Consider the following 24,184-nt stretch of genomic DNA (forward strand, 5'->3'; position numbering starts at 1 on the left):
GCAGGGATCGAACCCACACCGCCTCCCGCGCGAGCGGCGTCGTTGCGGCTATGCACGTTTGCACGAGTAGTGACAAACGCGCTAACCACTCGACCACCCGTCGGTGGTGTCTCAGTGGTGTCCGAACCCTCCCGCGTGTTCCGCGAGGATCCCCGCTAGAATTCAGCCTGTTTCGGCAAGAGAAGGAATCTGCCAGGACCCAAGCTGCGGATGGCTCTGTTGTCATGTAGGTGTCGGACGATACGATAGTTCCCGTTCTGGGTGGACTTCCCATGTCAATCGGACCGATTCCCCTCGTTGAGAGGAGTGGCATTGCCGTGGAGTTTGAGGATCAGCCAGACACACTTACTCGATGGAGGCTTTGTCCACGTAGGAGAGAGAGAATCGGGACTATTGTGTTTAGCGAAATTATGTCATCCGCGCGTATCTTGAACTGAAATGGCCGGTCGCGTATAATCGAGAGCCTTTGTTGTTACTTTCCCCCCTAGCTAGGTTCTAGACCACTCGAGAGTTTAGATGCTGCTAAAGATTTATTGATTCATTCTTTCGGGAATGACTGGTGGAAATATTGCTACTGACAGGAATGAAGGAGAGAAGACTCGATATTATTGCACGGGGAATCGATTGTCAATCATCCTGACTACGGTTCATGTTGGTTCGAGCGGGATCTCTCTTCGCATGGTCCTGAGTATTTAGCTGGCCGCCACGTCTTGGCGAATACGACATTGTTTGCGTTCGGAGCGAATCGACGCTTGGTCGAGTGCCACGAAAGCGAATGATACAGAACGACGCCCGGTTCCCCGGCTGTGGAAAGCGAACTGTGCTCAGACGGTCTTCAGACATTCAGGGATCATATCCAATGCATATGCTTATGGTGAAAGACACTTACACTTTTTGCTCTTCACCACGATTTTTTTCTGGCTCAGAGCTCGCTGCTGATGGGCTCTTGTTTCCGATGGATTACGGCCCGTGGTGAGGAGTTCCGTTAGGAATGAAATGTAGCCGATAGCAAGTCGGAGAGTGTCCACCTTCGGAGGTAGGAGATCAGGACTCAAATCGGAACGTTGGGGGAGTTCCCGATTCGGGAATGAATTTAAGAATGCCGGTGGTCGGATTTTCGCAAACGGAGCGAGAGTTTCCGGAACCGAAATACCTTGGATAGCTTTTTCTCGTACGGAAGAGTCGGAATGTGCCCGCGCAGGCCCTCGAAGGCGTCATTGATGGACTGCATCCTCCGTCTTTCCCGCATATTAGCAGCTACTCTTTGGTGGGCCTGAAAAATTAAGGAATCGCTCACCATGATAATTCTCTATCAGTGGAACATCTGCTTCGTGAAAAAAGGTTCCGTCCGAAAAGAACCGTCGCGCCTCGCGACCAAGAAGCCCCACCCGGCCGTGGAGCTTGGAACCGTGCTGGAGTCCTCAAACAAACTATCGAGAATCGTTGAAGAACGATTGTAAGAATCATCACTGCGGGTGGAGGTGGGCCGCGGAGCTACCATGTTAAGAGCCTTCCGCATATCTGCTCCCTCCGAATGTTGGTATAATTCGCTTCGCTTGTTTGGATGGGGGCGTTCTAGGTACAGCGATTGCCCTGGCAGGAGCCCTTTTCCCCATCAGAGTCCCGGCTCGCTCGCTCGCTCCTTCCCCCTCTCCAGGTGGGATTTTGTGCACCTGGCCTCCGCGATGTAGCTCTCCACAAATACTTGATGTTCTTATCTGGAGCTTATCCACGGCTCCTCCACAAGTGGCTCCGTTGTGACACTTTCAGATGACAGCTGCAATAGTTCTCTATTTTTTCCGATCTATCGAACAATGGCAAGTATCAATTTGAGCTGCTCCCGAACGATTAGGGGACATCATTCCCGAGCGGAGTTCTTCCGTCGGCACAAATCTGCTCTGTAGGATTCGAATCGGGGCCGAGGAGCTTCACGCGATTCGCCGTTATCCTCATCCGGTCTCGACGATTAGCGAATTCGTCTCGCTTCCACCTCACATCCGATGTGATTAGATGACTTTCGAATCGGCTCAGAATTTAGAATTTAGAGAGAAGATTCCCGCGCGAAGGGATACCCTGCTGAAATTGTTGCGTAAGTATCGAACTCGCTTGAAGGCTTCGAGAGGAGAGAAACCCGACCGAGGCGATTCCGGTGAATGAGCGATTTCGGCATTCGCTGCTGCATGTGCCAAGAGCACATGCACCGGCGAATGCTTCCGCGCGTCCCGCCGGGGATATCATTCGATGTTCATTTTGAGGGAGAGCTCTGTCGCAAGGCTCGATATAGTTCGGTAGAGAGACAAGAATCGAGTATGCACGGGATCGGGAGCATGGATGTTCCGATTTTGAAATTTGTGGAGCGTCGGCGATTGCTCACCAATCTTATTATAATGAAAACGATTTGATTCTCCCGAACATCACAGAGCATCGAATCCCACCATTCGGAGCATCTCGACACGCATACTTTCGTGCGACCTATCGTTCGGTCCCTCGAAGCAACTCTGCCTCCATCATCGTCATGAGATGATAGAGCTCGCGCTCCTGGCTCGCTACCACCACGCAGACAGCTAGGAGACCAGGCTGTCCGCATGCCTGGCAGTGAGCGAGCCCATGTATTCACAGCTGTGAGAAGAAGTATCTCGAGTCATGAAAGAACAAACGAACCAATGGATGGATGGATTGAACGTTCATGGATGCCTCGGCAGCAATGAATGTATGGGATTTCTCCAGTAGCCCACCTGGGGAGTGCCGCCAAGGTAATTGTTACACAGAGTGAGAAGGAGGCAGAAGCGCTTTGTATATCTGCCACTCAACTAAGCTGCTGCTCATGCCGCTACCGCTGCGCCTCCGACTATTCCGAGTAGGAGGGGGAGACCAGAGAGGTTCCCCTACCCGACCCCGACCCGTCCAACAACCACAACAACACACTCTCGTACTACGGCTATTAATTCGATAGAGAGAGTTAAGTGCCCGGAACTGCCGGGGACGAAGACAGCCTGTGAATGAACAATTAGCTGATACTATATCCCGGCAAACACTTTCGTTGAAAGATCCCAGAATCGATACAAACACGCTCTCAGAAGAGAACACTATCACACTCAAGCGGCGCTCTGTCATTGGTCGGACGGACGACAGGGATGGAGCGGTCGAGTTTCCAGGGAGACTGAGATGCTCCCTGGACTGCTCTTCGGAGACCATCGTGATACGTAGAGCACGAGACTCGAATCTACAACAGTAAGACCCAACCGGTCGACCAACGACAGTGACCGTATTCGACCTTTCCGGAATCCTTTGGCGATTTCTCTCTCGACAGAGTCCGACAGCCGCGGCTACCGAATATCACCCTTAATGTGTCGCTTCCGCGGACGGCGCCAGAGAGTGATTGTGTCCGGCACCCCGAGACTGGAAATCGCGTCTTCGGCCAGCAGGCGAGTTCGGTCCTCCCGCAAAGGGAGCCTCAGGAGAATCCTGCCGGGGACCCGGTGAAAAGCTCCGGCCAGAATCTCCGCAGGGCATGGCAAAGTGCTCTTGCTCAAATGATGTTTGCCCCGACGCGTGCCGATTTATGCAGAAGGAGAAGCGACGATGCAGCCCCCCTGTTCCATTCGCGAGGATCGCCGATGGTCCGAACCTCGGGGGCGGAACCGAGTATTCCAGCTCGGAGCCTGATCATATTTTCGTAGGTTTTCTACGATCGATCGGGTTGAATCGTGGGAATCACGAAGATCTTTCCCTCGAACACCCTACCTGGGAATTGGTCTTACGTCTCGAATAGAGTCAAGAATCCTCAGGAATCGGTAGAAGTCGTCCGTAATCACTGAAAACCTCCAGAGCAAACGTCTCACACTGGGGTGAAAGCGGCGAAAAATTGCGACGATGCCCAGAGCTTCGAGACTGTGTGGGTTTCAATAATCCTATGGTAATATGCTCGTCCGCACGTTTCCCTCCCTCAACCGAGGACATCCGCTAAAGAAAAACGCTATATGTGTCATCGAGTGATTGAAGATGCCATCTCAAACGGGGACGCACACTGCGCAGAAAAGGTTTCTTGTCTCTTTGGAGGGGGCATTCGTGAGGTCGCACCGACGGTTGATACCTTCACCCTTCCGATTTCCAATTAGCCGCTTCGAATCTAGTTCAATTCCTAATTGAGTGGAACAGGTCGGGGTAAAATGCACTTTCGGATGATCCGATGTGGCACATCTTACTAGCATCGAGATGAGTACATGAGACTCATTGTAGAGAATCGTGATTTGGGGAACGATCCGAGAACTAGAGTCACGAAGACGAGTATAAGAGCATGTATAGCTTAGGTATTCTTGATTTTCTCTTGGTCCGGAGCGATTTCCGAAGGGCTACGGACCGCCAGAGCTTGGGGAGCCGAATTTATTGTGCTTCCCTCTGTTCTCTGATGGCCGCCGAATATTGACAGTCAATCTCAGAGCTGATGTCGACGGTTGTGGAAGGAAACCATACGGATGAGCATTTTACCATAGGAAACCCACACAGTCTCGAAACTCTTGGCATTGTCACAATTTTCGGGCGCTTTCACCCAATTGTCCGTCTCTTGCCAATGACGGCCCCTCCTAACGAAGCAGGCCATGCGTGCTGACATTCTCGATTAGTGACCCTTGGGTGCCCAAAAGCAAGCCTCGAGTCCGCTGAGTTCGCCCCCGTACGAATCTTCTGAGAAATTGAAATCGTTCGCGGCGAGCAATCAGCTTATGAGCTATATTCGTGAGTGATTAGTGACATCTCGAGTGACTCGTCCGCAATGAGAAATCCATGGAGCGCATATTTTCCACATCGATTGCACCTAGCGTCATCCGCCAGAATCCATCCATGTCCAGATCTGCGACCTGAGAAGGAGGGATTCCTCAGGAGCTGTTTCACTCCGAGCACCGGCGGAGGCTTCCTTCATAGAACCCTGGTTTCTTGGGTCATCCACTGAATTTGCGCCACATACCTGGCCATCGCGAAACCTTTTGGCGAAGATCTAGGGCTTTCACAGACACGATGTCTCGGCTAGTGGGGGTCGTGAATCAGTTCCGAAATTCACCTCTCGTACGGAGTTTAGTCGAATTTGACGAGATTTCAACGGATTCGAGATCGTGTATACTGTCTGTAGTACGTACGGGACTCGGGTCAATGAGGGTCCACATGTGGGCGAAAATTATCCGTGAGAAATGTAATCCACGCGATATTCAAGGGAGTTTCACATGCGCGGTGAGGAGGAGACTTCCGGAGCCATAATCTTATTTGATGAGTTATTCGACGTTTTCGTGGCCCTCTGTTTCCCTGCCGTATGCGGTGAGTCTGATCTCGAATCTGAGAAATCATGGCTCGGAATTCTGAGCCGGGACCCGAGCCCAAAAACCGCGTCAGAAGGTGCTGCCGCTCAGGTTCAGGGAGGGGTTATTATCATGGAAACAATGATAATTTCCATCCGAGCCATTCGTGAGAGATTGAAGGCCGAGATTCACCGGGAGGGGACTTTAGGTCATATGTGTCTTCGGAGACAACGATTTCCGACCATATTTCGGTAAGGTTCCGTCGGACGAATGTCTCGATTCGGACGTCGCAGGCGGATCGAACTCCTCTTGCTTTTCTTGTCGGGCGGGGGAGAGATCTCCCTGTACGTTTCTCAGCTTCTCCATAGGAACCCTTGTACGATCCCAGCTTATCTAGAGAACACCCCTGTATTGTTCTCAGTTTCCCCCGAGAAATCCTACTTTAGGTTCGATTCAAACTCAAACGTTGTGGGGCAAACCGAGAGGGGATCGATGAAGAAAATCGATGAATTCGGCTGTGGTGAGCGAAGCTTCCCTCGCTCGATGGCCCAGTGCATTGTTGAAAATGTACGCTACGTTTATCCCACTGGGTGTATCCAGCGTACGTTAATGCAGAGCGCCGAATAACGGTGATTCATCTGTCTCCGAGAGAATGGGGAGGCGAGTCGAGGATCGACGTCGTCTCAAAGAGAGAGCACGGTCCAGATTCAGAGCCCTCTAAGCCCTCTTTCCTTTTCCGCATGATGGACTCGGAGGGATATGAATGGAAATCATCTCCACTAAATATCAAGACTCACGGATGATCCATTTGACGAGAATTCACGAATCTTGACGGCATCTGAGGAATGCACTTCTTCCGACGAGGAAGTCTTTCGGCGGGGACCGACACTACAGGACTTGTTCCCCCGGAGAATTTCCCAATTTTGGACAGGGCATTCAGAAATTATGCAAAGGATTCGATTGCTGCCTACTCATCCCCCTGTTCCTTGATGCCCAATCAAAAACTCATCATCGCATCGAGATTCGACCGGATTCCGCGAAATTACGGTGCTCTTTTCCGAATGAGCAGGGACTGCAGGGGAAGATAGAGAGGAAATCGCGCTGCGGACAGATTTCATTTCCCAAGAATCCCTCGAGCTCGAACGGGGGCGGTTGGGAAATGCAGGCCGCACCACGCCGCGGGAATCGCCCCAGAAATGATTCTTCGACCCTCTGTACATAAGCTGTTCAGATTGTGAGAGATCCAGGTAGGCGAAGTGACCTATGGTATCCGGGACGTCCTATTTATGATATTCCAAAAGGCATCGATTCAGCTGACTCGATTTCGAGAAGCGATCGAGTCGCGATTGGGGTCCAGTTCGGACTGACGGCTGATTCCCAGGAATTAACGAACCTGCCTCGAAAATGACGCGAGGATGAATCGGAGACCGACTGGCGGCTCATTCTATCGATATTCCAGTGTGAGAGACTGTCAACGGGAGCTCTCGGCAATGAACACAGCGCGATCTAGAACCATGATATTCTCCGCGGAGTAACACTTTGCACATCACGTACCTCACTGACTTGATGGGCAAGATGAACGGCGGATTTTTGTCGAGTCTTGAAAGTTCGTCGGCGCTCCTTGAGTGAATCCTCGTCGCCACTTGAGTCGCAATCAGAAAACGAAGAGCAGCTCATCAGCTCCTTGACGTCGTCGTGAGAATCTTCTCGTGAACTCAGAATTCGAATTCCGCCGAGACTCTCGATGTGTTGGAGAAATCCTTTCGACAGGTCGGAGGTGTCGTCCATCGTCGTGTACTCGAACGATGCCGAAGTCTCCTCTGCCTCCTCCTTCGAACAAGGAGAACGGAGGGGTGGGACTTACACAAGGCCCTCCCATTTCGATCTCGTTCCTCTACCACTAGCACGCATGGGAAAGCTGGCAGATGCTGTCAGGAGTTTTGGGAGCCAGCTTCGCAGCCGAAAACAGGGAAAACACACTCGAACATTCGGTCATCCACTTCTCGAAGACAGTTTTTCCCGGGAAATAAAAAGCGATTCTGCTCTCGAATTCTGATAAAGCTGAGTGGCGATTCGCGAAAATTGAGCGAGTCCTGAGTCTGGAGCATCGGAAGATTCCTAATCCCCGCTTTTCCCTCGAATCTGCGCATCCGGGGAAATTGATGAATAGTCACCGGAGACGTTCCGCATCGAATGCTTCAAGATGGAGAGAGAAATCACCTCGCACCGAACACTCGGCGAGCTATCGGTCCGAAAAATCCCGATCAGCAAAACTTCTATTTATTCTTATGCTTATCAGCTGAGCATTGTTTCTGCGTGGATCTATTGTCGCGAGTCAGAGCCGCTGTTTCCCACCCCGTTCTACACAGAAACCGGTCGATATCCCAAGGAATCACGCTTGCCTATGCTCTCTCTTCCGTCTCCGGTTTCTCGGTGAGAGATTTCAGGCTTAAATGCTCCCGAGATGAATCACGCTTCCTCCTAATACGAACCGCGCCTATTTCACTCCATTCTTTTATTTCATCACAATATAAGACTTGAACCAGTGCGATTCTCGGCGAATCAAGATCTCATGCTCGAGACGTCCGCATAGTTCGAGGCATTACGGGGGACGGATTCGGGACCTCTCAATACTTGCAGTCATGTACGGAATTCGCTCTTGGTTTCGTGCGGAAAGCGTCGCGGAAATCGCGAGAAGCTCATCCAGCGGCTTCACTGTCCATAAAAGCATCGATAGTACACGATTTTGGTGCGGAAAAACGAATATGAATTGTCGAACTTCAACAGATAGGTTCCTCTTCCTGGGTAACGGTGAGATCCGATGATGACTTCTTCATGCGAGTTCTTGCGGTAGACGGGCACGATAACGGACGTCGGAGGCTCTTCCTTCTGTTTGTCCTTCTTCGGTGCTTCGATGTCGTTCTGCAAGGGAGAGGAATCCCACCACCTTTGAATCACGCATCGGGAATGAACAAGGAGGACTGATGACCGATTATTAGGGAAGTAAATTTTTCGCGGAAAATTTCCGCCAAATTCGCGGAAATTCGCGGCCTTCATTGAAACTCTATGGGGAGTAGCCGGAAATTTCCGTGAAAATTCGCGGAAAAATCGCGGTACGCGAAAAATTTACATCCCTACCGATTATTAATCTTCAGAGCTCAAGATTACGAATATATGAATGACCGTTCATCGTCGCGCTATGTAGGGCCCATCCCCTGTCAGGACGGCTCAGATGACTTTTGTCTTCAACGGGGATCTTGTGAACATTTCCAGTGAATTCACTTACAACGTCCGTCAGGTGCTCGTCATCTGCCCAGAAGTCATCCTCCTCCTCTGTGTCCGTGTCGTTGACATCCAGTGTTACTTCGATGTCTGGACACTTGTTCCATTCGAAGTTGACTCCGAAAGCCAAGTCGTAATCATCCGTGGCGAACTCCCAATAGATGAAGCGACCATCATCGCTCGTAGGTATCCTTACCGTCAGAATCTCACCACTGCACACCTGGCTCATCGAAATAATCTCATTACACGTGATCCCCCGACTCAGAGCGATTATTATCAGTATAATTATTTTTCTTTCACGGGATGGAGACTGCAAGCATAAACGAGCCAATGACGAGCGGTAGCCGGAGAATTCGCGATACTACTCACCTTGAGCATTCCATTGTCCCCTTGGAGGATCTCATGTTTGAATTCGTCAATATTCTTGTGAGAGGAAACGAATGCGGGTTGAATTTCGGGTAGCTCGAAGATCTCGTCATCTTCATCCGAACTGTCACCGACCGATGTCAGACTCATCGTTCTGTTCACGTCTCGCAGTGGTATACGATCACACGGAATCGGGAGCCTCGACCACGAGCCTTGAGAAAGGACGCGGGGACCGAGGGTGCTTTAACCTATCGCTCACGACGGATGAAATGAGACTGATCTATCGCACAGCTTCTCTCACAGCCTATTCCTGAGCATATTCCATCTGAACTCGGGCAGCGCTGAAAACGGCCATGACTGAAGTCTAGAAAAGATGATCTTATCCTTAGCGAGCACAGTCATTGAAGCCAATGCGTCAGAAACTCATCGGTGCCGTCAAGAAGATTACAGCGAGCTGCGTCGAGGTCGCTCGAGCAAAGCGCCCTCGTATTGAACGAGACCCGTTGTCAAGACAGCAGACACAAAGCGGCTCAGAGGACGCACGGCGGAGGGTCTGCCTTCAGCGGGCCACATGCAAGTTTCCAGAATTTTCGACTCGATTTGTTTTCGCTCGGCCTTGGGGTGCTGCTATCATCCTATTTGTCTCGATTCGACTTGACTCCCTGATCCGTACTCGCGGACATGGTTTCAGCCAAGTATTGATAAGGAAATACCTAGGAAAGTTTCACCTGTATTCTCCATCGAAAAGGACGTCCTCACTCCCACTCCTCATAATCTTGCAGGATTCAGTGGAATCGATGCTTCCCACTCGATTGGCTCAAGTGACGTGCCCAGAGCGGGGCGAGGGTGTCATTCCACTTCCTTTCGATGGCCTCCGGTCCAAATGCTAAAGTAGAGAATTCGGGAAGGCGCGTCATCATCTTGAGCCCCATTGCCTCCCCTAAATCTTGCCCCCCCCCCTTCCCACCCTCCCGGAGGGAGTCCTTCGCACGCCCCTGTCTCGGGCGTGTTTCTTCTTCGGATGTTTCGAGAGGAAAATAAGAATAATGCTCTGTCAGATATCGAGGAACTTTATACAAAACTCGAAGTTGACTCTTCTACGTAATATATTATGTTTTCTTGTGAGAGGTTCACAATTAAGATTCTCAACCACCGCCGGATAACACGTATTTCTCAAAGTCCATTCGAAAACCTCCCTCCTCAGGGTCATAAGAACGCAGCACGAGCGCTCGAGGTCAATGGAATGTTTTCCGAAATAATACATCGAAATGTCATCCTTTTACAGGGTATTTCAGTAATTATAGGAGCAGATTCTCGTATGAGTATTTCAAGATGTTGGTGATCTGGTGACATCTACGCTCCTTTCGAATTGACGATATACCTGTAGCATCCCTCTGAAGCATCATATATTCTTCCCTGAGCGAGTTCCAGGAACTCGGGTCCATTCCCACCATCCACCCGTCACCTTACGTCCTCCACTCATTCAGTACCAGAATTTCGCCATTTTTCAATGATGTGATGATACCTAATTTGCTTTGTTCAATCGCATCATATGTATTTCTCTCCTCCGATCGTTCTCTCCTTTGCATGCCGGAAAATACCCCTGGAAGGGCAAGGAATGATTCAAAGGGTTTCCTCTAGCACCAGCGCACCATCCTCGCAACAGGATTTCTTCCTGCATCGTAGAGCGCTGTTCCAGGGAGCCCTACTGGTAATGGGGAGCTGCCTTGATTGATGAACCAAATCGAGGATGGTGGCCATTTCTTGCTAAATGGCTTTCGAGTCCCGTTCCGTACAGGATCTGTTCCGCGTACGCGTTTCCTTTTGAGAATCACTGCTGGTGATGCTTTGGATCTCGGCGTCAGTTTGCGGCACTACGAGAAAAATACTCGATTTCGAGTTCTCTAAGGACGTCAACGCAACCACCGCGTCCCCTCCCCCACAACAACTCCCGCCTCCTCCTCCTCCTCCTCCTCCTGGGCCGACGCTTCCTCCCCCTCCTCCTCCGCCTCCCTGGTCACGGCAAAATCGATTGATGTGTCCTTCGGATCCACTCAGCTGGGCTGAAACCGAGCGCATAGCTTTTGAGGACAGATGGAAGCGTCGTTTCGATCCGGAAGACTGTCGAGCAGTGAGCGACATGGAAAATTCGAGACTCACCATTACAGCAGAGAGTTCCCGTCGATCGACTGAGAGTAGAGCTTTGACAGAAAGGCTGTCCTATGCGGTTGTGATGGCACATAATACTTTCTTTGGTGTTTTTACTTGGTTTGAATAGAGCAATGTACACTTTGGGAACGAAGAGGCAGAATATCTGAACGGTTCCCGAGAGATTCAACAGAAACGACAACGTCACTGCCCGTATAGCGTTGTTCGTCGAGAGCACAAACAGGGGCAGAAATGCGAGCCAAACAACGCATGTCGTATAGTTTGTGAAGGTCAAGTAGCGCGCTTCGTTGAAGCCATCCGGACACTTACGAGTTTTGAACGCGTACACAGTGCAGAAACCTGCAAGGAGAGCTCCGTCAGCGAGGTCCACGTCTCGGGAACTTCTCGACTCGGAGCCCGGATTCTCTTTGTACTTACACATCAGAATAAAAGGATACACGAGACCGATGAGGTATTTGTGGTCGTCGGATCTGGCACAGATCAGGACGCTCTCTTCTCGGGTGGGATAAATATTCGTCGCGTCCGGAGGATCGTACATCAGCCATAAAACATTCACTATCACCTCGACACTGACCTGTATGAGAACAGATGATCGATTGACCTACATAAGATACGTAATAGGCGAGACCGACGATTATTTCGCTCCGATGGAGTCGAGGGTTTAGTAGTACGCACCAACAATGCCGTAATTAACAGTTGAGAACGGGGAGACGTGTATCGGATCTTGTGGGACCGTCCTTTAGTCCCGTGAGCAAAGATTCTCGCTATGCGCGAGGTCTTCGTGACTATGGCGGCGTAGCACGTTGTGTAGCAGAAACCTGAAATTGGTCGAATACTTGCTAAGAAGCTTGCTCATGCTCAACTCGCAATGATGGAACATCTCTGGTCGAAGAATGGAAAATTAGAAACAATTATTCAGAGCTCCGTTAGCACGGAGAGAACTCACCAAGGAAGAATCTAGTGAGACCACAAGTCACAGCTGTCGGCTTCGCAACGATTACGAAAGTCAATGAGAACGATAGAAAAATGCCGAAGAGAAGCAAGTAAGACAGTTCGCGTCCCGATGCCTTTATGATCGGAGTATCGGAAAAACGTCGGAATACCAACGAAATGTAGATGACTACGAGCATCCCTGTGAGAGAGAGGTAAGAGTCATTGCAGGGGCTGATCCCCGCGTCACGATCCCATGATGAACGCATGAGAGTTGAGCGTCAATTGAGCGGTTTTTCCCCACCTCGTCGTATGGAGGGAGGGGGGGATAATCCACCTTACCGATAGAAGCGAATGAAATTGATCCAATAGCCCAGGGATTATCGTAGTCGAGGAAGACCTCCGGGATTTCTTCGCATCGATTTTTCGATTCATTGGGAAGATAACCTAATTCACAATCCGCACAATGATTTTGATCGCGGAGGAACTGATACTGACTGCAATTGCTGCAAATCCAGCAACATGTGTCGCCCTCGAGTTTGAGCATAACCTGCAAGAATGGCATCCTCAGAAGCTCGAAGAATTCAATAGAGTCGGAGTCCTCGCTTTTTCATGACCTTATGACCTGATCGAGGCAACTCTCTGGCTTGAGCTCTTCCGACAGACGGGGAAATGCTCTCTCATCAGTGCCTCCGACGGCCCACGAATTCGTGAGAAGTTCTCTACCTGATCTTTACGACAGGCTTCAGAGCAGTATGATCGGGGATAATTCGGGTTGTCGTGTTTGAATTTCATCTCCTCGCGCCGGATTTCGAGGTGAGATTCTCCATCATCGTTCGCTGGAAGGAAAAATCCAGATGAATGATGGTGAGACGATTCTCGCCAGTACAGAAACCCCCTACAGAGGTGGGACTTGCGGGTGCGTGGGTTAACGTTGAGGTGTGGCGAGGAAAATAGAGTTCGGGGAACGCTAATGTACACGTGAATGATTCGCTGGTTCGCGGGCATGCAGGGAGATGACGCAATTAATGGCAATGCAGGCGTGAGCTATTGTCTCTGACTATCGCCCCCGGAATGGATCCCATCTCATGTCCATCATCAGTGAATTGCTCGCGACATGTTTTACTCACGATCGTACGAGCCAACCGGCTTCCAAACATACGTCGCTCTGCCGTTCTTGCCTTCCACCTTCTGGAAGTTTATGATCGTGTACCTGGAATAATCGGCAAGCCCCGACGTGAAATTCTTGGATTCATGTTTGTTCGGGAGAATCTCGAGGTGATTTTTCTATCGTGCCGAGGACAAGCCTATTTGTCAGAAGTGCCTGGAGAATGCGAGGACGTTCTCGCTGACCTGGGTGGGGCATCACCGGAAGGCAAGAATCGGAATGGTTTCTGGGATTCGTCTTTGAAAGTCACGTTCTCGAGAGCCCCTTTCAATTCGGAGCCGTCAACGATCCTCTCCAACATTTTCGGACAAAGGCCTGTTTGGTTCCTACACCTGGGAAAAAAATCGAGCATCAAGAAAACCGCATGGGACGGAAGCGGAAGTTGAGCATTTCCTCCGAATACGCAGGTTGACATTTGAATTCAAATCGAAAGCCGAAAGTCTTCCCCACCATTTACGCTGGGTGTTGTGCAGTGCATATGCGAAAGCGTAAGCTGCATCTCTAACGAAGTGCAGTCCCTTGAATTCGTCTGTCAAGATGGACGTGTTCGTAGCGCACCGAGTGGTGAAATTTCGATTGAATGGAGTGTCAGGAAAACCCTGGAGGCGACATTTCCAGAATTCTTCCCAATACTCGGCAAACCACGGATTCTCTGTATGCTCTGACGGGTTCAACTTCCTGCAACGATCGTATACATGCTTCAGAAACTTCGACTATAAACTTTATCGTGATCCAGGAAGCGTTGTATAAGCAGCTGACCTGAAGTAGTTTCCGAAACCAGCCAAAATTCTCTGCTTGGGAAGAACATTGATAGCTCCTTCGACAACTTGGCGTTCCCCTTCCGTCTCGAAGAGCGTTTTCAAACCTCCCCAAGCATCGCTGCCGATCCACACAAACTGTCGAGAAGCACCCTTCCGATAAGCTGCTTTCATCAGCTTCTTAGCAACTTGCTTATCCGAGAACAAGATCACCACTGGAATGAAATAGGGAAATGAATGATAGAGCACCCTAGCTCTCCCACGAGCTGCCTACAGCGAGGTACATATTTGGGGAGAATGGGGATGGTGGGGATCAGCAGTCATATTCCTGAAATCTTCTTTCGATGCACCTCTGGATCTCGGGGAATTCTGGCTATTCTCATCGATCGGGGAAATTTTCGACGAACCTCGTGCGTTGCTTTTGTTCATGAGATTCTGTATCACGGTGTCGTATTTGGTGTCGTTTACTTCGGCATTTATCGACTGAGGATTTGAGAAACATATGTTGTACCGTGCGGCCACTTCTTGTAGTTTCTCATATCCCCGGTTACCGTAGTCGGTATCGGAATAAACGATCGAGACGTAAGTCCATTGAAACCGTCTGGAAGAGGAAGACGCTGTCAAGGATTTTCTCGCGCAGTCGATAACTCTCGGCCGAGGGTCGATTCCCGGTCAGGATAGGGTGCTGCGCTAGAACGAAATGGGACCTCCCGGCAGGAGCGCCCTGGGTCTCGCTCCTACTCACTTGAGAATTTCCATGATGGCGAGAACCTGATTTGTGTCAGAGGGTACGGTTCGAAAAAAATATTCGAACCTGCCCTTGTTCGACAATGTGGGACTCGTCGATTGGTAGCTAATCTGGAAGGATATCAAGCTCATTTGAAATCGCGAACCGGAGTGCTTGTCTGCTTGATATGATTAATAATAATTTTTCCCTTTATCCGCCGTCATCAACAGCCCTGAGGACGCCGGTCATTAAACGCTCCACCTTGCCGGACTCGACTTGCCTGAGGAACTCTGAAAAGGCGCAACAAATTGGCAAGCTGTATCGAGACCGAGCTTGATTGTCCTCCGATAACGCCGACAACACGGTCAAACGAGCCGTTCCTATAGGTGGGTACCGATCCGTCGGAGCAGGTGAATTCCTTCCCAGAGTCGTATACATTATTTCGTGCTATGAAACCTACGTACGAGAGAAATCCATGAAATTGGGCACGACTCGTGAGCCGATTTCAATCATGAATCGTGGATCCGAGGGGGACCGATGGCAGGGTAAATCGGAGGAAAGAGGAAGAAAGACGAATATAAGGCCACCTTTGATGAAATCCAGTGACTGTTCCAAGGCGTAGACGCTATTGTCGCATGAATCTAACGCAATTAGTCCGAGTTTAATGCCTGGCAGGATGGAGGGATCCTCATTGATTTTCTTGATTGTGTACAGCAATGCCTCCAGCTGCTGAACTCCTTCGTCCTGAAAATGTGCGAGTCAAATATCGATCCCAGCGCCGCCTCCATCGCGGTCAAGGTCGGACATTCGAACACCTATGCTCCGTTTACCTCGATTTGTATCCGTCCGCATTCGAAAGACGAATTGGCCTCGTGAATGGGGAAGAGGGCGCCGAGCATTATGTCTCCGGGCAGGTTCGCCGATCTTTGGAGGGGCCATTTTATAATGTCAGAGCCACGCGTCAGCGTAAATGTGCAGAGGAAGAGGACCACCCACCACACGGAGACTGCTCGATAGGACATTACCTGAGGCTCACAGACGCCCGGCAACTACCTGGAAGTGGAAACAAAGCCTCACTCGTCGATGCCAACATCTCCCGCGGTAGAGCTGGATTGTAGGGTCAGACTGGCGTAAGATCCCAGCCATAAGATCGGGGTCGCCTGCGGATCCTTTTCCCCGCAACAGAGCTGTCAACAGCTTAGGGGACAGAGCTGTGCGCCGCGCCGAGCATTGAGTCTATGGCGCCGCGCGCCGCGTCCTGGATACAGCGCACAGCACTGGTCGGGGATCATCCACGCTCGCCACTCAATACGGTTTCCTATCGATACAGTTTTCCCCTTGATTCCGCTGCCGAGAAGTCGCATTTTCCCGGAGCCTATGACGTGAACTCATCGACGAGCCTCTCGTCGACTCGTACGCGCTGATACGTCGTAAAGTACGTCCGGTGTCGTAAACGGAATTTCAAAGAATTCGGCTGGGTACTCGTTCGAGTGCGAGACGTTCGGGCTCTTGTTGGAGTTGAGCCCGAAAGAAGGATATGACGCCACGACTGAAACCTGTCAGCTGATTAAGAAAGTCAGAATAAGGCTTCACTCTAGAGGGCCAATATCCGCTCGTCGTCCTCAAGGACGGTTACCCCGAGAGGAGCGCCAATCAATTTTCCATTCGAGTCACAGATCCTTGTCTGATATTCATTTTTCGAGCTCTCGGTCTCGCATCAATCATCGATCCCACAAAGAGAAGCGTTGTTGTGACCTGATAAAAGTCGTGAGCTCCGAGCCTTCGTTTCTCACTCTTTCATTCGCCCTTTCCTTGGACGCCACAATGTCGAGCACCGAGTAAATTCGGGCCTGTCGACTTCTAATACTCGTCCCGAGGTGGAGGTTTTCGAGCATCGAGGATCTCCGAGAACAGACGGAAGCCGCGGTTGTTGTTCGACTGGAGCGAGCTTTCCTCGATGCTTCTCTCATACGCCATTCTCGCCGCCCAGATTGAATAATGAGATATTACGGCGCGACGAGAAAACGTCCTTATCCGGCTTCAGCCTATTTTCGCGATTCGATCTCCGTGGAGGAATGAGGGAAACAGCCTCCACGGATGGAATTAGGCTATGAGCGGACGAATATGGCGAACAAGTTGGATGGTTTTAGGGTAACGCCATGACCCGCATGTGTCAGCGAGTTTGTCGTGAGTCGTTTCAAGCACTCATATTGTGGTGTGGCGTGCGAGCTCCAATACGTCAGCGTGGAGTGCTTGTTGACGGAACTAGAACCGAACAGGCGAGTGAAGAGTCGAGAGGCGATGCAGCCAAGGATGAGTCCGACCGAGCCGCAGTTCAACACGTTCCCCAATGAGAGCTGCTGCCATCGCGAGATACTGCTCTCTAGCGGTGTTACAGAGGAGAACTGAAACGTGAGCCTCTCTCTGTTGGGTCAAGGCTGGCATGAGCGAGAAGTCCGCCTGTCAAAGACGCTACCGAGCGAATTGCGTACCTCATCGATTCTTATTATATAATCGAACGATTCGCACATTTTCCGCCCACGTAACTTGCTTCCGCATCTCCGCCGGGTATCAATTTGGTCTCGGAGCCAAGCGAAATGCGTTTTTACGGAGATCCAAGCGGAGACGTACGAAATTTCCGACCGAGCATGAAAATTCCCCGATTCGACCACGTACCAGAGGGAAAAGTCGTCGAGCCGATCGAACCTCTTCGGGATTCAGATGAATCCGCGGTGTTTCAGCTTTGTGTGACGTCTTCCTCGCGCGACCATTGCTCGAACGTTATTTGCTTTCCCGACGGAATGGACATGCCGGCGGCTTACGTTCGAATGCTGACCGGACGAATGCCGTCTGTACGCAACAGATAGTCATGTTGTTACGAGCGGAAAAAGAGTCGTGTCATCTTCGCCGCTCCGAGGTGGAAGCTTATAGACGTTTGCTTACTCGGTAGAGCGGCCAGCCGGTCGGTCCGTCAGTCGCCCCTGTTTCCCCCGGTCCGGTCTCTCGCATCTCCTACAGCTCCGATCCGGAACCCCGCAGTCTGATGGGCCGATCGTGCCATCCAATTTATGAAGCAGCCTTACGGAGCGGTCTTCCGATCATATAACGCAGAAACTTTTACCGCGGGCCGTCCTCTGAGGGAACGGCGTCAACTTGCCCTCTATATTAGAGCCCAGTTGTGGATTGGTCGGAACAGCCGTGATCGACAGGAACTGCGGGAGGAAATACAAACGAACATCGCACACAGAGACACACCTCGCCGAGGTATTCGATCGAGATTCTACGGCAACAGGCGACGTTCGGGCTGGAGCTCTGAGGTCGGTGAATTTGCCGTCTCTGAAAAAAGCCCCGGAAAAGATTGCCGAAGACGAGGCCGCGGAAAACGCTTTCATATCCCTGGCTTCGACAAGGATTCGCAGCTGGATTCACCGCTTGCCGGAGCGCAACGAGGAAGATATATGCAATAGAAGAAAATTGGAACGTTTCTGGCCCTCAAACCCCAAAGAACACGTCCGGGAACCGGGATAGGGGTTTCCCACTGCTTGATTCCGGGGAGAATAGAATGGGACAGGGGAAGGGTTCCGTTGAGCGAAAAACAACAAGAGGTGTTTTACAGGTCAACGGCAGTTTGACGGACGGGCAGGCGGCGGCCTCTTCTTTTTCTTCTCACTTGGTCGGTTGGCGATTAATGGAGATCGTTACTGCGTCATAAAACTGCGCTGATCTTCTACGCTTGAGTGTGTATACGATCGTTCGTTCCATTCGTAACTTTTCCGAGCTTCTGATAGACGTGTCGCTGTCGGTGGCAGTGAATGATAGTCAACAATACCCAGTATGGGTTGCCGCCGAGAACATCGCAGAGCATGCTACGAGCCCTCCCGGAACCGCTCATCTTTCGCACCGGGCGAAATATCGATGTATTTCTCTCGCGGTCTCGACATGATGCCAGCATCGGCTCATCAGATCGGGGTCCCTTGCAAATAATGCAAACAAGCATCCATTCGTGCCCGAGCCATGTGATTATTTGATTATTATCAGCTCGTGGCCCATCATGAGTTCCGCGCAGGAAACGATCTTTCACGATAGAGGCTGGATGAGCCCGAAATTCGAGAGCATCCACTGAACCATCAGATTCACAACTACTGTGAGTGGTGGGTGTCACTCATCACCTGCTCTTAGTAATATCGATGCGAGTTCCGGGAGATCGATCGTGCTTTTCACGAGAGTAAGTTTCGTTCAGTCGCGAATTTTCAGGGAAAAGAACGCGTTGCGCGGAATTCCTCGATCATTATCGTTTCCGCTGACAATTCAGCAGAAACTCGAATATTGGCTCCTGAGACTCTGCCCATGCCGGCCCGATGTTATTGATGTCATCAGCCTGAGCCCTCTGGATGTCCACCCACGTCAAAAGAGTTCGTGCATTGGCTCGAGGAAGGATTTCGAGTACAGAGCTCCAGTCCGCGTTAGTAACGCGGAATACGCGGAGTTGAATTCTGTCAATACTAGGACGCGGCTCTGTCGTAATGTATGTCGTCTCCAACAGGGAATCATTTGCGGCCCCATTCTTTTTCTTTGAGAGAGCAAAACAAATTTCGCCACTCAGGGTCGAATTTTTCAAAGGTTCTGCGGATGTCGGCTCGAGGAAGAGCTCGAGAGGGATCGATGAAACCTACGCCGCATCCATCAACTCCTTCTCGACTGTTAGTTCGGGCTGGACCCGATATCCGTCTGGGTCGCGATGCCCAGACCGGCTGCATGGGTTTTAAACCTGACCACCGGAACAGAGTTGAGAGTAGGCGTTGTGATGAGGTAACTCGTCGTTAAAAGCGACTCTGCCACAAAATGGCCTCCGTCCTCAGTACAGAAAGCACCGCGATAAATTCCGACTTTAGATGCGGCTTTAGCTCTGCGGCTTTGCGACAAAGGTCATTCTGCAAAGCTCGCTCCGAACTCTCAAGTCACGGAATACAATGGCCAAGGGCAGTAGCGAGTGATTGCGAGGAAGGGAAAATCCCCGCTTCAGAGAAATGCAATAACGTTCCTACCGGAGGAAAAGCGGGCGCTCTCACGACACAGAGTCGGGAGGTCTCGGCGTCGCTTCGGTAAAAACCCTGAAGAACTCCAAAAGATGCTTCCTCTCTTTCACCTGATCTAATTTCTCCTTTTCTTCTCGACCGACCGACGGGTCTCCGTAGTATGGCACTAGAGTTTACACGAAACGTTTCTGTCATCAAGCTTGTTGTTCCTCAGTCATTAGTTGATTGGCGACCCTCGGTTTTTTCCGTACGGCAGCACCACACCAGCGTCTTTCGAGCACGGATCGCGAATCAATCAGGCGACTCCGGAAGATCCAATGGATTTCATCTATCAATATATGTGTGTGTGTGCGTGAGTGACTGTCTGTCGCTTACTTGGTCAACGACGAGTCTGACGACTTCTCTGACCCATCGTTCCGTCCGTCAGTCGGTCGGTCAGATAGTCAGTTTGTCTTGGCAGGCACACGTTTGCCCTGATGTTTGCCCAAGCGGTACTAAAAGACGCCACCCGCACTCGCAACTCGAATGCACGCTCAGACGACTGGTTTCCGATCTTTTTCCGGGAATCTTCCTCGTATCTGCACCCGACAGAAATCTGTTCTGCATTCGACCGAAATTTCCCATCTGACCAAGAAATGCTGCTCGGCGTCGGAAACTTGCCTTAGATCATGCACGCTTTGCCATGCGTCACTAGCTGGGGCTTGATGTACAACGGCGGCGGTGGTGGCAGCGGCGGCGACGACGACGACGACGACACCGAAGTCGAGGACATGCTATACGATCCTGCAGGAGGCGACGGTCTTAATCAAGGAAGGCCGCGAGAAACCCGGCGTCGAAGGGCGTTCTCGCCCGCCATGCTCTCCGAATATTACCCTTCCCCAGAAACGTACTGGGAAATGGAACCTGTGGAACCTGTTGACCGACCACACTGAGCTCACTTCTGTGTCCAGGCTGCCTTCACTTCACGATGGTTTCAGGGAGCCGCACAGAGATCAGCCAATGATAAAGGGAAATCTTCGGAACGCTCACGAGTTTCAGGATGGGGAATGAAGCAACTACACGAGCGGGATTCAGTATGTGGCGGCTGGGGAGAATCGATGGGTGGCCGAAAGTCGATTGGTGATCCGAGTCCTGCTGTCTCGAGGACAATTGTCGCTAGTCGAGAGAGATCCAGTCGTAAAAAAATGATGATCGTTCAAAGGTTCTGAGACTGATATCGGTGTCTTCCACACATCGTGAGCGGTCGTAAATTTTGATCGAGCTCGATTCCGACGTTATTAAGATGAGCTCCTAAGCAACTCTCAGGAATTTGCGAATCATGGAATACAATCATCTAATTAATCATGAGAACGAATGACATAGAAACGCGGGAGGTACTAACTTTCTCGTGAATACCCCGCAGGCGACTCTCCGGAGGGAATCGAGTGAGACCGCGGAATGTCGCGAGTTTGGCAGAATATTGCCGGGGAAAAGTTACGCATCTATTCGTAAGCCTCGATTTATATACTCTTGGCATGGATTCGTGAATTTCAAATTTTTTGAGGCTTAGCCTAGCAAGAAGTCGGGGCGGAATTTGAAGAGTTGAAATAATTTTATTCTAGTAGTTCCCCCCTTCCAAAGGCGTGAAGTCTTCTCCTTCGAATGTTAACTCGAAGTAAGTTTGGTCGAAATGATGGACTCGAACGAAACCGTCTTCTCCCCCTGATGCGTAGCTCTTGCCATCCGGATGGAAGGCAACGGAATTGATGGGACCGAAATGGTCCTTCACTCGCCCGAACTCCTCCTCGAAGATCAGGTGATAGAAACGAGCGTCGAATTTACCCTGCTTCGCCGAGGTCACCGTCACCTCTCGGGCTTCTTGACCTCCTCCGAGGAGTACATGGTTGAAGATGGGCGAGATGGCCGCCGAGTTCACTGGTCGCTCAGTTGGGAACTTCTTCAGTTCCTCGAGCGTGTCGCTGTCGAACACGATGGCGGAGTTGTCTTTGGACGCCGTGATGACCATTGTGGAGTCCTTGTTATACTGCATGTCGTTGATGATTCCGCGGTGAGCCTTGACCCGTTGAATTTTGTCAAGATCGTTTCTGAGATCCCATATGCACAGAGAGCCGTCCTCGTGTCCGGTCAGGATACCATCGTCGAGATTCCACCAGAGTGCTGCTGTGACTTTACCCTTCTGAGTGGATGTGCAGACCGATGTTTTCATGAGTCCATGACCGGCAACTTGCTGAGGGTCGTTGAAGTCGATGATTCTGATTTCGCAGTCCTTGCCCATAGTGTTATCTGTAGAGTACATGACATAGCGACCCGAATACGAGAAGGCGCACGTACGTGCTGATGTCGTGTTATCGATGGTGCTGATGCATGCGCCTGGAAACAGAAAAAACTTCAAAACCAGGCTCGACACCCCCCTCGCCGACAGCACAGTGTGGCAATTGTCTTTGGATCCGAGGGACACAACTTACCAGTTTCCAAATCCCAGAGCTTGAGCTGACCGTCACCACCGCCGGTTATGATGCGCGTCGAGTCCCAGTTGACATCGATGCACCAGACAGCACCATTATGTCCAATCAAATTCCCTAGGCGCTCCCCGTTAGCGGAGAAGAAAATGTTGGGTTTATTGTCCTTGGCTGCTGTGAGGATCAAATCCCCTTCTCGGTTATACTTGATCTGAGTGATGGCCCTCTCATGGCCCTGTAGTAGCAGGGGTCGCTAGAAGAGAAAGGAGTCATTTTGTGCACTCGGTCGCTGAGTCATCCCTAGCCCCCTCCTGGAGATGTACGCAGTCTCGGAGCATTTTCCCTGCCCATGGCGGAGAGCTTCTCTTCCCCGGCAAATGACAGAGCTCCGTCCAAGAGATCGCTCCGGAGTGGAAAACGACTCCGGTAAAATGGGGATTGGAAAAATCACAAAAAAATCTTTATTCCTCCGGGAGCAGGGCGGTCCCGATGAGAGAATCGAACGTCGGTGTCACCTGAGGACCGCTCGCGCAGCAGAGCTGTTCTCCTAAGCGAATCGGTTTTACCGTCACTCGAATAGGACTGGGCATTCGGGCTCCGTTCAAATAGGGAAACACCGAGCACCTGATTGTCTAATTCCCTCGCAGCTTTTCCGAGTGTCGATCAGGTCTCAAAACGGGGGGGAGGAAACACTGAATCTCGGGATCTCGATATCGCTGCTCGCTGCGAAGGGTTGGGAGACCGTGACTCCCATATCGAAATCATCCGAGTCGTCTCCTAGGAGAGCCCGAATTAGGAGCACCTCCCGACCGGACCTCAGATGTTGCATATGGGAGACCGGCATACCATGGATAAGCCCTCGTAGCCCACCCACCGCAGATCGCCGCGGGGAAATTGCGTACGCTCTCGGTATCTGACGACTCACCATGCTGAGATGCGGTTTCCGATTTCACGTTGGAGTAAAGACTGCTCCAAAGGCTTGTTTTATTCACTGACGGAACTGTCCGAATAGAAGCACGTTGCCTCGCCGTTTGTTGTGTGTGTGTCTCGATTGCAGGCGGCTTCGAATGCAAAATGGCGGACAAACGAAAAAGCTACTGCTAGGGTCAGTCAGACGTGAAACCTGGAAACTGATTCGTTTGGCTGTACGCGGAAACTCTCGCGGTGTCTTATGCATGCGCAATACAATGGTGCTTTTCTGAAGCTCATGGGAGATTCGTTCAGAAAGCACAGGAAAAACCGAACATAAACGAAATCTGTCGAAGAATCGATGACTCTCGTGATCTTTGCTGGGAGATTCGGCGCGATGTTGCGGTCCCTCTGTCTCCTCCTTCGACTCGGATTTTCTGCGGTCCTTCAGTCCGTGCTCGAAACGCGCTGCATCACGCCAAGTCATATCGGATCACGCTGGAGCGACTCCGAGGTTTATTCAGCTCGCTGCGACGCGCTTATCGAGTATTGCCCCGATCTCACCTCCTCTGTTCCCGGGCGGCCATGTTCTCCTACTCCCTACCGCCTCGCTCCCTTCGAGTCACGAAATTAAGCTCGTTATATGTACATCTCTTCAAGATCAAGTTCGGATCAAGACGTTCATCCGAGGGGATCAAGGTGGGGCTGGGGATTATCTGGCCGCAAGGCTCCCAGGGGAACCGTATCCGTTTGTTTTCCTGTTGAAAGGATTGATCCTTTCAGCGTTTCCGGGTGCTGCGGGAAACGGCAAGTCAGCCATGGAATTCTTCCCCCATACCCCGGGAGCCACGGCAATCGGCGAATTCCGAATCTGGCCCCAAAACGATGATGAGATGAATCGGAATGGGGGCAAACGCGATTCTCCCGAGGAGCCTAGTGCCTCCAACAGGCGGATGAGGTCTACGCGACGAAATTCCTTAAAGACCTCCCGATGGCTGAGTCTGTTTGTTTCGTGCGGGTTAGAATGAGAAGTATCTCGCGAGCGAGTGACCGACACGCGCAGGATCACAATCGCTCGAGAAATTTTTACCG

The 24,184-nt window shown here is 51.1% G+C and overlaps 4 protein-coding genes across 4 annotated transcripts; all 4 read right to left on the reverse strand.

The window, feature by feature from the left end:
* Nucleotides 1-640: 640 nt before the first annotated feature.
* On the reverse strand, nucleotides 641-7,076 carry LOC100902768 (pancreas transcription factor 1 subunit alpha). The gene is made up of 4 exons (XM_029113252.1): nucleotides 6,843-7,076; nucleotides 1,154-1,273; nucleotides 884-1,028; nucleotides 641-804 (listed from the first exon to the last, which is right to left on the reverse strand). The coding sequence occupies exons 1-4, from the start codon at nucleotides 7,074-7,076 to the stop codon at nucleotides 641-643; spliced, it is 663 nt and encodes a 220-aa protein (XP_028969085.1).
* Nucleotides 7,077-7,817: 741 nt separating this feature from the next.
* LOC100902918 (Golgi resident protein GCP60) lies at nucleotides 7,818-9,109 on the reverse strand. The gene is made up of 3 exons (XM_003739293.3): nucleotides 8,940-9,109; nucleotides 8,575-8,790; nucleotides 7,818-8,210 (listed from the first exon to the last, which is right to left on the reverse strand). Exons 1-3 carry the CDS (start codon nucleotides 9,084-9,086, stop codon nucleotides 8,001-8,003), a joined length of 573 nt encoding a protein of 190 aa, XP_003739341.1. The 5' UTR covers nucleotides 9,087-9,109; the 3' UTR covers nucleotides 7,818-8,000.
* A 1,594-nt stretch (nucleotides 9,110-10,703) lies between these two features.
* On the reverse strand, nucleotides 10,704-15,710 carry LOC100903062 (metabotropic glutamate receptor 3). The gene is made up of 16 exons (XM_018642038.1): nucleotides 15,519-15,710; nucleotides 15,276-15,432; nucleotides 14,969-15,144; nucleotides 14,707-14,819; nucleotides 14,369-14,562; nucleotides 13,963-14,176; nucleotides 13,654-13,881; nucleotides 13,389-13,535; nucleotides 13,166-13,248; nucleotides 12,762-12,874; nucleotides 12,378-12,585; nucleotides 12,052-12,237; nucleotides 11,781-11,923; nucleotides 11,523-11,679; nucleotides 11,097-11,444; nucleotides 10,704-10,999 (listed from the first exon to the last, which is right to left on the reverse strand). The coding sequence occupies exons 1-16, from the start codon at nucleotides 15,708-15,710 to the stop codon at nucleotides 10,704-10,706; spliced, it is 2,955 nt and encodes a 984-aa protein (XP_018497554.1).
* Nucleotides 15,711-21,300: 5,590 nt separating this feature from the next.
* On the reverse strand, nucleotides 21,301-23,414 carry eIF3i (eukaryotic translation initiation factor 3 subunit i). The gene is made up of 3 exons (XM_003739285.2): nucleotides 23,109-23,414; nucleotides 22,190-22,436; nucleotides 21,301-22,094 (listed from the first exon to the last, which is right to left on the reverse strand). The coding sequence occupies exons 1-3, from the start codon at nucleotides 23,109-23,111 to the stop codon at nucleotides 21,322-21,324; spliced, it is 1,023 nt and encodes a 340-aa protein (XP_003739333.1). The 5' UTR covers nucleotides 23,112-23,414; the 3' UTR covers nucleotides 21,301-21,321.
* Between the last annotated feature and the right edge of the window lie 770 nt (nucleotides 23,415-24,184).

Source organism: Galendromus occidentalis, unplaced genomic scaffold, assembly GCF_000255335.2.
Source record: "Galendromus occidentalis unplaced genomic scaffold, Mocc_1.1 scf7180000076490, whole genome shotgun sequence".
Lineage (NCBI taxonomy): Eukaryota > Metazoa > Arthropoda > Arachnida > Mesostigmata > Phytoseiidae > Galendromus > Galendromus occidentalis.